Source organism: Neoarius graeffei, chromosome 22 (genome assembly GCF_027579695.1).
Source record: "Neoarius graeffei isolate fNeoGra1 chromosome 22, fNeoGra1.pri, whole genome shotgun sequence".
Classification (NCBI taxonomy): Eukaryota; Metazoa; Chordata; class Actinopteri; order Siluriformes; family Ariidae; genus Neoarius; species Neoarius graeffei.
Window position 1 is genome coordinate 48,127,280 of NC_083590.1, and position 18,226 is coordinate 48,145,505.

General features: G+C 39.0%; 1 protein-coding gene across 5 annotated transcripts in view; it reads right to left on the minus strand.

The window, feature by feature from the left end:
* pip5k1aa (phosphatidylinositol-4-phosphate 5-kinase, type I, alpha, a) overlaps positions 1 to 18,226 on the minus strand; it is a 118,685-nt gene that overhangs the window by 71,214 nt on the left and 29,245 nt on the right. For all 5 annotated transcript variants that reach the window (XR_009651223.1, XR_009651222.1, XR_009651221.1 and 2 more), the window contains exons 3-4: positions 4,978 to 5,012; positions 4,764 to 4,853 (exon numbers count right to left, since the gene is read on the minus strand). Coding sequence is in view for 2 of the 5 variants with exons in the window: in XM_060904890.1 (XP_060760873.1) it covers positions 4,764 to 4,853; positions 4,978 to 5,012 (125 nt within the window). In the remaining 3 variants the exon portion in view is untranslated. The remainder of the gene's footprint in view (positions 1 to 4,763; positions 4,854 to 4,977; positions 5,013 to 18,226) is intronic.

Genomic DNA, 18,226 nt, shown 5'->3' on the forward strand with positions numbered 1-18,226 from the left:
CTCCATTTATTTCCTCACTTATTGATTATTTGCTGGTTCAATGTATAATGCCTTTTTAGTTCAGGAGCAGGATTAACACAACACAATTAATCGGATGCATGTTTACCATTTCTGGCTACTCGCCGCTCTGGCGGACGAGCTTCAGAATCATTTGTCTGTTATGTTTACTGTTTCAATTTTGGGGTTGTGGGGGTTGGGGGGGTTGGGTGGTTTTTCTCTTAGGCCAATTGTCTCTTTTTTGTGTAATTTTTCCTTCTTGTTTTTCTTTCTCTTTTATTTATTTTTTTACCTTCCTTTTAACTTTGTGTCACGAATCCCCATTTTTACTTAAATTGTCTCTGATACAGCTCCCATATGATTCATGTAGAACTAATTATCTCCAAGACTTGATATAGATGTCAACTTCCTCTACAATGCAAGGTGGGTCGAATAGGCACCCCATTAAAATAGTTACCTGGAATGTACGTGGGTTAGGTGGGCCAATTAAACGATGTAAAGTTCTCTCACACTTAAAGAGCCTTTTTACTGGTATAGCTTTTTTGCAGGAGACGCACTTGCGCAGGGAAGATCAGGTGAGACTACGCAAACCTTGGGTTGGTCAGATTTTTCACTCCAATTTTAATAGTAAATCCAGAGGCGTGGCTATTTTAATTCATAAAAGAATTCAGTTTTCTCCTGACCAGATACACTCTGATCCCTGTGGCCGTTATATTATAGTTTCTGGCTTGCTCTTTAAAACTCCTGTGGTTTTAGCGAACTTATACGCACCAAACTGGGATTGCCCAAATTTCATGTCCACTGTTTTTTCTCATTTACCAAATTTGGATACTCATCAGCTAATCCTGGGTGGAGACTTTAACTGTGTCACTAACCCTGCTATTGATCGCTCTCAGTCTAAAACAGTAACACCATCAGCTATGTCTAAGGCGTTAAAAACTTTCATGGAACAAATTGGATGTGTTGACCCCTGGCGCTTTTTCCATCCCAGCGCGAAGGATTTCTCCTACTATTCTCCTGTCCATAAGGTTTACTCACGTATTGACTATTTTTTTATTGATAAATCTCTTCTACCTCTTGTTGGTACTACACAATACTCCGCCATTGTAATTTCTGACCACGCCCCCCACATTCTAGACCTGTGTTTACCATTAAGTTCCCTCAGTCATAAAGGTGGTTGGAGGCTTAATTCCAGCTTGCTTGCTGATTCTGATTTTTGTGATTATGTTTCTACAAACATTAATTTTTTCTTAGATACTAATAGATCTGAGCATGTATCGCCATCACTCTTATGGGAAACATTAAAAGCCTTCATTAGAGGGAGTATTATATCTTTTAGTTCTAATTTAGCTAAAAATAGAAGATTGAAGCAGCAAGAATTAACAGATGCCATTCTAAATATAGATAGGCAACAGGCATTATCAATTAATCCTGATTTAACTGCCAAGCGCTTACAGTTGCAGACTGAGTTTGACCTATTATCCACTGGGAAAGCAGAATACCTATTGCAGCGCACAAGAGCCACATATTATGAGCATGGGGATAGAGCTGGCCGCCTTTTAGCCTCACAGTTGAGACACGAATATGCTTCACGTTTTATTTCACAGATTTATGACACTTCTCATAATCTGACTACAGACCCCGCCTCCATAAATTCCGCCTTTTCCTCTTTCTATTCTACTCTTTACCAATCAGAACCTCCTTCTAATAGCTTTTCCATGGACTCATTTCTAGATAACTTAGAATTTCCAACTTTAAGTGAGGATATGTCGGGAAGTTTAGATGAACCCCTTAAGTTAGAAGAAATCACCTCCTGCATAGCCCAAATGCGGAGTAACAAAGCCCCTGGCCCAGATGGCTATCCAGTGGAGTTTTTTAAGAAGTTTTCTATTCAACTAGCCCCTTTACTACTGGATGTTTATAATGACTCATTGGAGCAGGGAATTTTACCTCCAACTCTCAATCAGGCTTTGATTTCCCTTATATTAAAGAAAGACAAGGACCCAAATCTATGCGGCAGCTACAGACCCATCAGTCTTCTTAACAACGATGTTAAAATTCTGGCGAAGGTGCTAGCACGTAGACTGGAGACATGTCTCCCTAAAATTATTTCAGAAGACCAAACAGGTTTTATCCTGGGCCGTCAACTATCATTTAGTGTACGCAGACTCTTGAACGTGGTTTTATCTCCTTCTGCCTCTCCAACCCCTGAGCTGGTCATTTCCCTTGACGCAGAAAAAGCGTTTGATCGCGTAGAATTTAATTACTTATTTTCTGTATTGCACAGGTTTGGGTTTGGAACTAAATTCATTTCTTGGATTCGTCTTCTGTACTCTGCCCCAACTGCTAGTGTTAAAACCAACTCTGATATATCTCCTGCCTTCCCTCTAACACGTGGCACACGTCAGGGGTGTCCCTTGTCACCTTTATTATTTGCAATAGCCATAGAACCACTTTCAATTGCCTTGAGAACTTCCCCACTATTCTCTGGTATTATTAGAGGAGGCCTTGAACATAGAGTCTCGCTCTATGCCGATGATTTATTGTTATATGTGTGTGACCCTCTTAACTGCACTGAGAAAATAGTGGATTTACTTAAGACATTTGGAACATTCTCAGGTTATAAATTGAACATTGATAAGAGTCTCTGTTTTCCTGTCAATCAATCTGCTAAATTAATCCCTCCAGGTACACTACCCTTTCAGTTATCCCCTAATAGCTTTAAATATTTAGGCGTCAATATCTCTCATTCACTTAGCTCTCTTCATAAAAACAATTTCATAAAACTTGTTGAGAATATAAAAGCAGATCTTCAGAGATGGCATGCTTTACCCCTTTCTCTTGTTGGCCGAATTGAGACAATTAAAATGAATGTGTTACCCCGTATCTTATTTCTGTTTCAGACACTCCCTCTTTTTCTTCCGAAATCTTTTTTTAAGTCACTGGACAGAAGTGTGTCCTCTTTTATTTGGAATGGCAAGATCCCCAGGATTCAGAAAAGAATGTTAGAGAGACCCAAGCTGGTTGGGGGTTTTGCTCTACCAAACATGCTGTTATACTATTGGGCCGCTAACATTCAAATGCTTAAGAAATGGTGTCATTACCCAGACATTAACTGGTGTGTAATAGAAGCAAACTCTTGCATTACATCTTCACTACCAGCCTTGCTTTTTGGTCCTCTCTCTATACGCCCTTCTCAACACACTAATAATCCTTTGGTGCGTTCCTCCTTAAAAATCTGGAAGCAGTTTAGAAATCACTTTGGTTTAAAAGCTCCATCTGTCCTTCTTCCCATCTGCAATAATCACTTGTTCTTACCTTCCAGTATAGATAAGACCTTCATGTTGTGGAGAAATATGGGCCTGGTCTCTTTCAATGACCTATACTCAGTTAATTCTTTTGTAAGCTTTGCTGACCTGGTCAAAAACCGTGGTGTCTCAAATCAAGGTCTTTTTAGATATTTTCAATTAAGAGACTTTGCAAAAACTCATTTCACTTCCTTCCCTACATTGCCAGAAAAAACTCTGTTGGAAGACATTATGTACAATCCAGTTATAAACAGCCGCATTTCCTCAATACACAATCTCCTCCTCTCATCCCAGTTGTCTCCTCTGTTATGGCTTAAGGAGAATTGGGAAAAGGAACTTGGTCTTCCATTGGAAGATGTCTGGTGGATGGATGTCTTGGCCAGGATTAACACCACCTGTATTTGTGCACGAATGAGTCTTATTCAGTTCAAAGTGGTTTTCAGACTTCACTACACCAGGGCCAGGCTGAAAAAACTGTTCCCTGAAGCGGATGATCTCTGCATCAGGTGTTCTCACTCTCCAGCAGATCATACACACACTTTCTACACCTGTACCAAACTTAATGCTTTCTGGTTATCTTTCTTCACCACCCTCTCTGAAGTCCTGAATATTCCTATCTCCCCATGTCCTTTAATTGCAATTTTTGGTGTGTCCCCTGTTTTAGGGAAATTTAACAGTTACCAAGCTGATGTTATTGCATTTGCTGCACTAATAGCCAAACGTCAAATACTTCTTCACTGGAAGAGCCCTAAACCACCTGGCTCTTGTTCCTGGCTTGGAGAGCTTATGTCTTTCCTACACCTAGAGAAAATAAAGCATACTGTTAGAGGATCTTTGAGAACATTCTATAAAACGTGGGAGCCCCTCCTTTCCTATGATCTATTTAACATAAACCAACAATTAGACATTGAAGACTAGTGACACTTTCCCCCTTTTTTTTTTTTTTTTTTTTTTATTTATTGTACATATTGTTTTAAATTGTTTGCTTTTTATTAGTAGTAGTATCATTATTTTATGTTTATTATTATTATTTATTTATTTATTTTTCACTCTGCTTCATTTTAATGTCTTTGTTGTCTTTGTGTATATGTATGTATCTTTATGGGTAGATATGCATCTACTAGTTCAGGCCGATTTGCCCTTTCTTTATAATATTTTAAGTTTCATTTTCAGTTCATGGGAATTATTGGGTTGGGGAGGGTGGGTGTTTTGGGTGTTGGGTTCTTGATTTAAAAACAAAAACAAACCCATGGCCTGTAAACATTTTATACTTTGACTGTGATTCTCTTTGTGGTTTGTCCAATAAACATATTAAAAAAAAAAAAAAAAAAAAAGAACCTGCTATGGTAAACAACTAGTTTAAAAAAAAAAAAAATCCATGTTGTCGCTTGGTTCAGTGCCACAACAGCAACCGAGCCATCATGTGTGAATATACATGAGATCACTTAGCTTTCTTGCCTTTTTGTATGTAGTCTCCCCTGTGGGGTCAATCCCCCGATGACCAATGGTTCTCTTATTGGCTTGCGAAGAACTCAACGAGGTCTGACCCTGGATATTGTAGTTATAAGAGCAAAATATCTTTCACTGTTCCAAGAATATGACTGGAATGTTTACATGACAAACGGTGGGGTTGGGAAAGCACTGTGAAGCAGAAATTGAAAACGAGTCTTACTTCAACAGATGTCATCCGAAGAGTTCCAGCACCTCCTGTATGGGCGGAGAGTAAAAATTTCACCAACACGTATAGGCATTATGGGAACACCTGCTTAGTCATGCAAATAACCTGACATGCAGCAGCAGCACAATGCATCAAATCATACAGATACAGGTCTTCAGTGAATGTTCACACCAAATATCAGAATGAGGAAAAAAATAAATAAGAGCGCTCTGAGAGCACAATATCCCCGCTGGCAACTTGGCCGTAATTCTGATAAAATGCGACTGAATTGAATGAAATTGCAATATGCGTATTACCGACATATGACAAAGTATCCTGTCAAGTAACGTGAAATTCCTCCAAAAACTGTGAGAGGAGTTGATTTCAGAAGGTGAGTACCCTTCCTGGGATGGACAGACGGACGGACATCGCCACGACATAATCTCCCTTCGGGCCTTTCAGCCAACGGGGGATGAAAATTGTAAGGGAAGTCGATTCCAGAAAGCAAGCGCACCTTGATGAAATTGCCAAAGCACAAGTTTGTTAATAATCAAGGGCATAACTCTGGGAAAATTTGCCCAAATTAAGCGAAATTTCAATATGCGTATAACTGTCATATAACAAAGCCTTTTGCCAAGTTTGGTGAAATTCCTCCACAAACTGTAAGAGGAGTTGATTTCAGAAGGAAAACACTCATGAAATTGTCAAAGTATAATTTTGTTAATCAAGGGCTGTAACTCTGGTAAAACGCAACTGAATTGAATGAAATTTCAATATGCGTATTACCGACATATACCAAAGAATCCTGCCAAGTTTCATGAAATTCATCCAAAAATTGTGAGAGGAGTTGATTTCAGAAGGTCAGCACAGCTTCTTGAAATTGTGAAAGTACAAGGTTGTTAATCAAGGGCTGTAACTCTGGTAAAATGCGACCGAATTGAACAAAATTGAAATATGTGTGTTACCGACATATAACAAAGAATCCTGCCAAGTTTTGTGAAATTCCTCCAAAAATTGTGAGGAGTTGATTTCAGAAGGTGAGCACTGGGGTGGAGCTCATTTTTAAAAGTTATTAAATATGACCATCTTACCACCTAATTTCATACACACACACACACACACACACACACACACACACACACACACAATATATATATATATATATATATATATATATATATATATATATATATATATATAAAAATATTATATATACACTAGTGCATCTCAAAAAATTAGAATACCATGAAAAAGTTCCTTTTTTTCATAATTTAATTCAAAAAGGTAAACTTTCATATATTCTATATTCATTACATGTAAAGTGAAATATTTAAAGTCTTTTTTGGTTTTAATTTTGATGATTATGGCTTATAGCTCATGAAAATCAGAAATACAGTATCTCAAATTATTAGAATATTCCCCAAGATCAATCAAAAAAAGGATTTACAATACAGAAATGTCCAACTTCTGAAAAGTATATTCATTTATACACTCTACTTGGTTGGGGCTCCTTTACAATGAATTACTGTATCAATGCGGTGTGGCATGGAGGTGATCAGCCTGTGGCACTGCTGAGGTGTTATTGAAGCCCAGGTTGCTTTGATAGTGGCCTTCAGCGTATCTGTATTTTTGGGTCGGGTGTTTCTCATCTTCCTCTTGACAATACCCCATAGATTCTCTATGGGGTTCAGGTCAGGCAAGTTGGCTGGCCAGTCAAACACAGTAATATCATGGTCAGCAAACCATTTGGTAGTAGTTTTGGCACTGTGGGTAGGTGCTAAGTCCTGCTGGAAAAGGAAATTAGCATCTGCAAAAAGCTCGTCAGCAGATGGAAGCATGAAGTGCTCTAAAATCTCCTGGTAGATGGCTGTGTTGACTTTGGACTTGATAAAATACAGTGGACCAACACCAGCAGATGACATGGCACCCCAAATCATCACAGACTGTGGAAACTTCACACTGGGCTTCAAACACCTTGGATTCTGTGCCTCTCCACTCTTCCTCCAGACTCTAGAACCGTGATTTCCAAATTAAATGCAAAATGTACTTTCATCTGAAAAGAGGACTTTGGACTACTGAGCAACAGTCCAATTCTTTCTCTCCTTAGCCCAGATAAGACACTTCTGACATTGTCTCTGGCTCAGGAGTAGCTTGATATTAGGAATGCGAAAGTTGTATCCCCTTTCTTGAAGATGTCTGTTCGTGATGGGTCTTGATACACTGGCACCAGCCTCAGTCCACTCTTTGTGAAGCTCTCCCAAGTTCTTGAATCAACTTTTCTTGACAATCCTCTCAAGACTGCGGCCATCCCTGTTGCTTGTGCACCTTTTCCAGCCACCCTTTTCAGCAATGACCTTTTCTGGCTTACCCTCCTTGTGGAGGGCATCAGTGATCATCTTCTGGACAACAGTCAAGTCAGCAGTCTTCCCCATGATTGTGGTTGTGTGTACTGAACTAGACCGAGAGATGCACTGTGTTCATACTGTTTTACTCAAACTCGAAATGAAATATTCTAATATTTTGAGATGTTTTTTATGGTTTTGTACTGTATGCCATACTGATTAAAATTAAAATAGAAAAATGCTTGAAACATTTTAGTTTATGTGTAATGAGTCTATAATATATAACATTTTCACTTTCTTAAATAACTGATGGAAAATATTGAACTTTTTCACAATATTCTAATTTTTTGAGATGCACTAGTATAAATAAATGAAATACTGGTAAAATATTAACAAAAATGAAAAAATCTAACTGGTAGCTCAATCAGCATGAAGTTTGGCAGCCAAGCCACAAAGTCTGCCACAATTAAAGAACTGAAGGCAAATTTTCATTATCAAAATTCTTTCTCTCTCATTTTATTAAATATCGGAATGCATTTTGATCGCTATTTTGTCACTGCTATAGCAAGTTATGAGTGTTTGAAATATGCTCTGTAATACATCAGTCCATATGTCAAAGCAACGGCCGTAAACGAGATTTGTTGAGACCTGTGCGAGACATCGTAGGACGGAAGTAAAACGTACAGCGGAAATCAATCTGTGTCCAAAATCGCTCACTCGTTCGCTACTCCCTACTCACTTTCTAGAGAGTTCTATATTGAGGACTGTATAGTGAGCTCATTGGTAAAATGAAAAATAAAATAAAATAAAAAAACCCAAACACTTTCGGACACTAGTCCATCGCACCGTTATTTACGTCATTACTGTTGCACAATTAAAACATGCCAGATCAGTCGGCTGGTGGGTTTTCAAAATAATAAAACACATGCATGTGTTTTTGTGATAAATCCATATTACACTGAGCGTATAATTTCCCACATTAATCAATACAAAATACCTGCAGCTTTCAGTTCTTTTAAATCAAGGCTGAATACTTTTTCTTCTTCACTGCTGCCTTTTATTAAATCAAATTTGAGACTTTTAATTTGATTTCTTTCAGCGCGACCGCAATGCACAATGGGATATATTGCTTTGGTTAGAACCATCGTTGTACACTACTTTTCGTGATGCATTGTGGGATACTTTGAGTGCACTATATAGGGTGTAAATAATCCTCACTAAGGTTTCAGACAGCACTACAGAATGGCGTCCTCACTATATAGCGCCCTGTATAATGAGTAGGGAGCGATTTCAGACACAGGGAAAGCGACCAACATCTGCCAACGTTGTCAAAAGACGCGCGCGCTCTCTCTTTCGAATGCTGATGTAATCAAGCCGGACGTTGTGTTTGTTTTGATAGCAAATCGGAAAGTTTGAAAAAAAAAAAAAAAGTCGGCAGTAATCGTCATTTCAACTCATTTTTTTTTTGTGCAATATTTCGTTTGGGAAACAGTTTTCAAAATGGCGGCACCGACACCTGGCTGACACTTCACGTTTCGAAGTCTCGCACAAGTCTTGTGAAGATCGCGTGGATAAGCGACGCCTGCCGTGGACCAAACGAACTACATTCAACATGGCTAAAAACTGAATAGGCCGATAAGTATAATATTTAATTGCAGTTAGTTGCAAATACGAGTCACGATAAAAGGTTACTAAAACTGAAAACGTAATTGAATAACACGTTAATTAAGAAATAAAGCAAGTTTAAAAATGACTTCAGTTCTCCTTTAAGTCCTGTTGTCATTAGAGGCGTTATTCAATACAGGGCCTACAATACTACTACACTGGAATGGATTGGGGCAGCATTAAATATCAATCAGTTTATTAAGGGTTTATTGCAAAGTATACAGTGAAATAACACTATAACAGTTGCACAGTGTAATTATTTTAAAAACTGATCGCTAACATTATGGATCTAACCGATCACATCCCATAAGCTTCAGAACAAAGCCTCTACTGGCCCTCGGTCTACCTGTACCCATACTGAAGACACTTTATTGAGTACCTCTGAAGTCTGGATACAGAACTAGTGCATGGTAAATATGCCACATTGCTATATTTGTCAGTGTCTAAATAAACCATTTTGTTGAACAATACTTTTTTAATTTACTTTATTTTAAGATTTTTTTGGGGCTTTTTGACCTCTATTGGATAGGACAGTGTAGAGACAGGAAATGAGCGGGAGAGAGAGACGGGGAGGGATCGGGAAATGACCTCGGGTCAGAATCGAACCCGGGTCCCCGGATTTATGGTATGGCGCCTTATCCACCTGAGCCATGACGCCCCCTTTATTTACTTTATTGATAAAATATCTCAAAAAGAAAGTACCAATAGGCTAAAAAAAAAAAAAAAAAAAAGCCTGTAGAATGGGAACTTCTTTAGCCTCGGTCACAACCGGCCGTACGTGCTCCTACGGCTGGTCTACGTGCAAAAAACGCAAGAAACGCACGGAGGGTGCGCGTGTGACGTGCTGATTTTCGAGCCGTAGACTGGCTGCAAAGGTTCTTTGTCATGTCAAACAAACTCTACGGGCGCTTACGGTTTTTTCAGGTTGCAAGACAAACTTACGGCCAACGTGCGTCTTTCTCCACGAACAAAAAAAAAAAACGCAGCGATTCGGGAAACGCCAAAAAACGCACGGCCAAAAAAATCGTACGTCTGGTTGTGACCTAGGCTTTTTGAATACGCGTCTGTGTGCAATGATCCGAATATGTTCGGAATCTGTAGTTCTGTACAATATATACAAATACAGAGCTGCCCAAGAACACGTGTCTAATTTTTCTAAAACTTACTATACACATACGCGGAATAAAAGAAAATAAAATGACATAAAATCATGCATTAAACAAGACGCCGTCACAGTGAGCTTTATCACAGAAATGCAAAGGACTAGAATTGTATATGAACTATAATAATAATAATAATAATAATAATAATAATAATAATAATAATAATAATATAGTTTATAATTTGTACATACGGCAACAAAGGTAAATAAAATAAATAAATATAAATTAACAACTGATGATATAGTACTGATTAGAATACACATAAAATGGACAATTGTAAAAAGAAAATAAATAAATAAATAAATAAATATTGTAGTCTTCAGGTTGACCATTAAAATTTAAAGCACAAACTTTGTCTATATGGTTTTTAATACAAATGGAACATGTTCAGGGGGTAAGACTAAATAAAAATCAATGAAAAATTATTTTCTGTCATTTAAGCTCCACCCGAGTGAGTACCCTTCCCAGGACGGACGGACGGACGGACAGACAGACGGAAATCGCCACGACATTATCCCCCTTCGGGTCTTTCAGCCAGCGGGGGATAAAAAAGGCTCTCTTTGACTTGAACCATGGCACGGTTTTTGGTGACAGACTGCTGATCTCCTGGGATTTTCTTGCACACTCAACACCAGCGTCTTGAATTTACACAATACTGCAAGAGAAACAAAAATCCAGGGAGTGGCGGAAAGCGCCTTGCTGATGAAAGAGGTCAGAGGAGAATGGTCAGACTGGTTCGAGCTGACAGGATGGCTGCTGTTGCTCAAATCCCCACTCCTCACAACCAAGATGAGCAGAAAAGCATTTCAGAACGCACAGAACATCAAATCTTTACGGGGCTACAACAGCACAAGACCACGTCACGCTCAGCCAGGAACAGGAATCTGAAGCAGCAGTTTGAACTCACAGCCTGGTTTCAAACTATTTGTTCTTTCGGAGATATTTGTAGAGTTTGGACAGTTAGTTAGTGAGCAAAATGTCCTGATTAAAGAATTAAAATGTCCCTGGACAATCTAAAGCAATTTACATAAAACAAAGATTACTTGAAATCTAATAATGGGTTTAATTTATATATACTGCCTTTCTTTCTTTCTTTCTTACACCCAAGGTCACGCTACAAACAGAAAAAAGAGGGAAAAAGAAAGAGTTTTCAGGGTGTAACTCCAGTAGCGCATGTCGAGCTGTTCATTCCTTTGAGCAACAGTCAAATGTTTTGCTTATTAGGGCTCTTTCACAATCACGGGTGTCTTTCTGAATAACATCAACTAACTCCTGCAACTAGGTCCAGTATAAACATGCTGGAGTTTCTGATACCGTATTTTACAAGGACCAGTGATATAGTCCAGTCACGAAACCTCGAGTCCGAGTCCAGTCTCGAGTCCATAGTGTTCAAGTCTGAGTCATTAAAGAAATTTTCTTTAATGTCGAAAGACGCCGTTTGACGGTGGCTGTCGCTGCCTTTATGTGAAAGCGTCTCTGCTACTGTGTTGGACTAACGTTACTGCTCGACTGCTCCATTTTAGTTAATAGGCTACAGATAATAAGCTTGTTCATCGCTCAGCAAGCCCCGCCCACTATCAACAGAGCAATGAACATAGCGTGTCACTTCCTTCTCTGGGTGGAGTCTTGCCAAATGATGATTAAAGTTCGAGGTTGTCCCCGTCATCTCCTTGATAGTTCTTGTACAACCCCGATTCCAAAAAAGTTGGGACAAAGTACAAATTGTAAATAAAAACGGAATGCAATGATGTGGAAGTTTCAAAATTCCATATTTTATTCAGAATAGAACATAGATGACATATCAAATGTTTAAACTGAGAAAATGTATCATTTAAAGAGAAAAATTAGGTGATTTTAAATTTCATGACAACAACACATCTCAAAAAAGTTGGGACAAGGCCATGTTTACCACTGTGAGACATCCCCTTTTCGCTTTACAACAGTCTGTGAACGTCTGGGGACTGAGGAGACAAGTTACTCAAGTTTAGGGATAGGAATGTTAACCCATTCTTGTCTAATGTAGGATTCTAGTTGCTCAACTGTCTTAGGTCTTTTTTGTCGTATCTTCCGTTTTATGATGCGCCAAGTGTTTTCTATGGGTGAAAGATCTGGACTGCAGGCTGGCCAGTTCAGTACCCGGACCCTTCTTCTACACAGCCATGATGCTGTAATTGATGCAGTATGTGGTTTGGCATTGTCATGTTGGAAAATGCAAGGTCTTCCCTGAAAGAGACGTCGTCTGGATGGGAGCATATGTTGCTCTAGAACCTGGATATACCTTTCAGCATTGATGGTGTCTTTCCAGATGTGTAAGCTGCCCATGCCACACGCACTAATGCAACCCCATACCATCAGAGACGCAGGCTTCTGAACTGAGCGCTGATCACAACTTGAGTCGTCCTTCTCCTCTTTAGTCCGAATGACACGGCGTCCCTGATTTCCATAAAGCACTTCAAATTTTGATTCGTCTGACCACAGAACAGTTTTCCACTTTGCCACAGTCCATTTTAAATGAGCCTTGGCCCAGAGAAGACGTCTGCGCTTCTGGTTTAGATACGGCTTCTTCTTTGAACTATAGAGTTTTAGCTGGCAACGGCGGATGGCACGGTGAATTGTGTTCACAGATAATGTTCTCTGGAAATATTCCTGAGCCCATTTTGTGATTTCCAATACAGAAGCATGCCTGTATGCGATGCAGTGCCGTCTAAGGGCCCGAAGATCACGGGAACCCAGTATGGTTTACCGGCCTTGACCCTTACGCACAGAGATTCTTCCAGATTCTCTGAATCTTCTGATGATATTATGCACTGTAGATGATGATATGTTCAAACTCTTTGCAATTTTACACTGTCGAACTCCTTTCTGATATTGATCCACTATTTGTCGGCGCAGAATTAGGGGGATTGGTGATCCTCTTCCCGTCTTTACTTCTGAGAGCTGCTGCCACTCCAAGATGCTCTTTTTATACCCAGTCATGTTAATGACCTATTGCCAATTGACCTAATGAGTTGCAATTTGGTCCTCCAGCTGTTCCTTTTTTGGACCTTTAACTTTTCCAGCCTCTTATTGCCCCTGTCCCAACTTTTTTGAGATGTGTTGCTGTCATGAAATTTCAAATGAGCCAATATTTGGCATGAAATTTCAAAATGTCTCACTTTCGACATTTGATATGTTGTCTATGTTCTATTGTGAATACAATATCAGTTTTTGAGATTTGTAAATTATTGCATTCCATTTTTATTTGCACTTTGTCCCAACTTTTTTGGAATCGGGGTTGTACATATGGAACACACAGCAGTGCATTTTCCCCCCCCACTGCACGAGAAGTCTGTAGAAGCAAAGCGGACAATCCTAGGGGTGTCTCTCCAGGCATTTTTGCGCCATTAACGTTAGTTTGTTCCTCAACATGACGAATGAACAGGTGAACGTGCAGTCTCTTGCACAAAATGTAGATATAAATATAAATATCTTATGCCAAATTATTATGGCGTGTTGCAAAAAAAATTAGGAAAAATCAGAGTCCTCGTCTCCGATTTACAAGTCTGAATGCAGTTAATGCACGAGTCCAAGTCCAAGTCGAGTCACGAGTCCTTAAAATTAGGGCACGAGTCGGACTCGAGTACAACAAGCCTGACAGGGACACACCTCCAGCCCTACCTACAGCACTCATGTCTCTCATAAGTTCTTATAAATATCTCTGTAAGAGTCAAATGCAGCTCAGTTTCGACCTTGTGATCATTTGATTTAATTCGGCTTTAATTATTATTACACTTAGATTTTAACGTTTAAATTCAGAATACTGCGTTTTTAAGCACTGACTAGGTTTTCCTTTGGGACGTAAACAGTACTTTCATTCACAACAGAAAGATTTTTAATTGCAAGGTTACGTTGTTTTTGTAAACCAAGTGCCTCTGACAGGATCCTTCATCTGTCAAAAATGTCCTGTCGGGAAAACTCACCATATGATGAGGCTGTAAATCATTTTTAAAGAAAATATTTGTCTCTTTTGAAGCAGAAAACTCTGTTGTTTCACAGTAAAAAAAAAAAACAGGACTTGAAACAGTAGAGATGAAAGTGGAGAAAAGAAAAAAAATCCTGAACTTTTAAAGTCAAACTAAGATGGGGGGGAACGTCCTCCGAAAAAATTTTAATAACATAGCACGCAAAACCCTGCATTCTAGTGCATTTTAGTACTTATTTTCACTAAAACAAGTTATAACTTTTAAGCCCTTTTTCTTTCATGTACATTAATGATTAACATGTCAAAAATATCAAATTTAATTCCCCTAGTTAATGAGTAATTTTCCAGGAGTGCATTGTTCTAAATTCAGAATATTCACTATTGGATGTCAAAACGTATATAAAGTGATGCTGTCACATCTTATATGCAATACTGCATATATGTTTAGAAAATAATAATTCAACTGATATTAAATAGTTCACACTTTCATGAAGTTTAATTGATTCAATATCAAAAAACAGTCTTATTAATCAGATATATATTTATTGTAACAGTAAACTCATTCAGAACAGAAAAGATAAATCAGCCACACTATCTTGTAAAATTGAGCTTATTCAACACAAACTATTAACAAAAAGAATATTTTCTTATTATCATACCACTTTAAAGATTTCAAACTATTTATAATGCACTAAAACGTAACTGGTTTGAACTGTGTATACATATATATGAGCCGTTCCACCGAATCGGAGCCATTTCCGTCCCTAGAAAATTACATGTATAAATGCACATAAAAATGTACTTTAAAATGCATTTCCTTATTACGCGGAATGTCCTGCACATTGATCTGATTTCAAATTTAAGATATATAATTGTAAGGATTAATAAAAACTACCTAAAACACTGAAAAATAGCATGTGTTACCTGTCCCCGCACTCTAAATTTATACTTAACTATGAAATATTATGATTAAAATCCTTCAGAAACAGTATTTCTTTTGCACTGTTGTGTGACTCCATATCCTATCCATGGTTTAAATTTTTTTTTCATAAGAAATCCACAATATCTTAGTTAAAATACACATTTTAGTTGTGTCCCTGGGTTTTCACTCAGTCCTGTTACCCAAACATATTACCCCATCTGACAAATTTGGAACATTCCATAAATCACATGCTCAACAGGAAGTTACATCAGTTGTGTCTTCTGAAGGCCATGGGAAGACCAAAAGTTAGTTCTCTCATTTACTTTTCTGTATACGCATTTGATGAGTTTTTAACTTTGACTGATAAGGTCAATGTCAACATACTGTCCTGTTACTTAAATTATTTCTTAGATGATATTTGTTTATTTTAAAAATACAGATTTTTGGTAAATCACTAGAATGTGCTAAGTGTGGTCATGCTATTAGCGATGATGCCATGTGGCTTAATTCCATGTATTAGCTAATCCTAGGCTAAAAACTCAGTCCTGTTACTCATATAAAGAGTATGCAGCCATCTTTGACTTCCAAACCTTGTAAAAAAAATAAATAACGTAGCCTGAGGTTGACCAATACACATTTTGAATAGTTAAATATGTGTGTTATTATAATCAGTATTGAAAAGATATAACAAATTAAGTTTAATTTGGGAGTGGTACAACAAGCAACCCATTTGGTGGAACGTCCCATATATATATATATGTGTGTGTGTGTGTGTGTGTGTGTGTGTGTGTGTGAGAGAGACATGGAATGCACTGCAAAGTTCATAGTTTTGTAAAAACCAAAGAAGACAGTCTGCTAGGGTAAAGCCTCGGTCACAACCGGCCGTACGTGCTCCTATGGCCGGTCTACGTACAAAAACCGCAAGAAACGCACGGAGGGTGCGCGTGTGACGTGCTGATTTTCGAGACGTAGACTGGCCGCAGACCGGCCGCAGAGGTTCTTTGTCATGTCAAACAAACTCTACAGGCGCTTACGGTTTTTTCAGGTTGCAAGACAAACTTACGGCCAACGTGCGTCTTTCTCCACGAACAAAAAAAACAAAAACGCAGCGATTTGGGAAACGCCAAAAATCGCACGGCCAAAAAATCGTACGTCCGGTTGTGACCTCGGCTTAAGTGAAAACCAGCTGTGAAACGGATACCACTAAATCTAGACATTAACACTTCAATACGCCGATACGGTTTACAATATCACGCACGCTCACTGATAACTACTTTTATCTGCGGTCATTATCAGTCACATCAAGTCAATAAGAATTCATTCACAATTTTCTAAATCTCAACATGGATCTCAAGTACAACAAATTAAGAATAAGAAAAAATTACTTACCACGTGCATAATACATATCCTGGCCTGTCCACTTTCCTCACATAGTCCGATAAAAAGTCACCGTTTGCATCTTTCTCCTCCAGTCACGACCATTTGAACTTGTTCTTTACCTTTCCTTCTATGCTACGGATATCCGCCGACCTGTCTACTTGTTTGTACATTATTATTGCTGAATCGGTAAACACATTTCAATAGAGAAGGCTCTTCAATTGTCTCGCTCAATAGAAAGGTACACAAAAGACCGCGTTTTCTAAAGCACGATATCGCGATAAAATCTCGTTCACATGACATGAGGTATGTATATAAGCATACAAGGTCTCGTGCACACCAGCAAGCATTGCGAGACTACAAAAATGGCGGTGCCCTGTTGCCGAACGTAAACAAGTCGCGCGATCGCAAAACCGAATTTCTATGAAACAGAACGCGAAAAATCCGAAAAATAAATTTCTCCATTCGGAAAACCGGAGATTTTCAAGAGTTTTGTCAAATATCCGGATTTCCGGGTAAATCCAGAAGACTTTCATCTACACTACCGTTCAAAAGTTTGGGGTCACTTTGAAATGTCCTTATTTTTGAAAGAAAAGCACTGTTCTTTTCAATGAAGATCACTTTAAACTAATCAGAAATCCACTCTATACATTGCTAATGTGCTAAATGACTATTCTAGCTGCAAATGTCTGGTTTTTGGTGCAATATCTCCATAGGTGTATAGAGGCCCATTTCCAGCAACTCTCACTCCAGTGTTCTAATGGTACAATGTGTTTGCTCATTGCCTCAGAAGGCTAATGGATGATTAGAAAACCCTTGTACAATCATGTTAGCACAGCTGAAAACAGTTGAGCTCTTTAGAGAAGCTATAAAACTGACCTTCCTTTGAGCAGATTGAGGCTACGTTTACACTAGACCGTATCTGTCTTGTTTTCTTCGCGGATGCACTGTCCGTTTACATTAAACCGCCTGGAAACGCCTGGAAACGGGAATCCGCCAGCGTCCACGTATTCAATCCAGATCGTGTCAGCTCCGTTGCTGTGTAAACATTCAAAATACGCGGATATGCTGTGCTGAGCTCTAGCTGGCGTCTCATTGGACAACGTCACTGTGACATCCACCTTCCTGATTCGCTGGCGTTGGTCATGTGACGCGACTGCTGAAAAACGGCGCGGACTTCCGCCTTGTATCACCTTTCATTAAAGAGTATAAAAGTACGAAAATACTGCAAATACTGATGCAAATACTGCCCATTGTGTAGTTATGATGGTCTTTAGGCTTGCCATCCTTCCACTTGCAAGTAGTAAGTGATATGCGCTGGGATCACACACACAGCAGCTCAGTCCCGAATCGTGGCTTGTGCACTACACTCGCGCGCTGTGTGAGCTGCGCAGGGCCGGAGTGCGCACCCTCCAGAGGGCACTCGCTGTTCAGGGCGGAGTGATTTGGAGCGCAGGATGCCTGCGGAGCCGAGCGTATCCGTGTATTGGTGTTGCTGTGTGCACGGCTAACGGTTTTAGTGTAAACGCGAATCGTTTTAAGAACGTTAATCTGATGATTCGACGTAATGTAAACGTAGCCTGAGTTTCTGGAGCATCACATTTGTGGGGTCGATTAAATGCTCAAAATGGCCAGAAAAATGTCTCGACTATATTTTCTATTCATTTTACAACTTATGGCGGTAAATAAAAGTGTGACTTTTCATGGAAAACACAAAATTGTCTGGGTGACCCCAAACTTTTGAACGGTAGTGTATAAAACAGATGTGAGACACATTTGACTTGCAGCGGAGCTTCACATGTGGTTGAAATGTGACTCCGTCAACAAGTGTCCT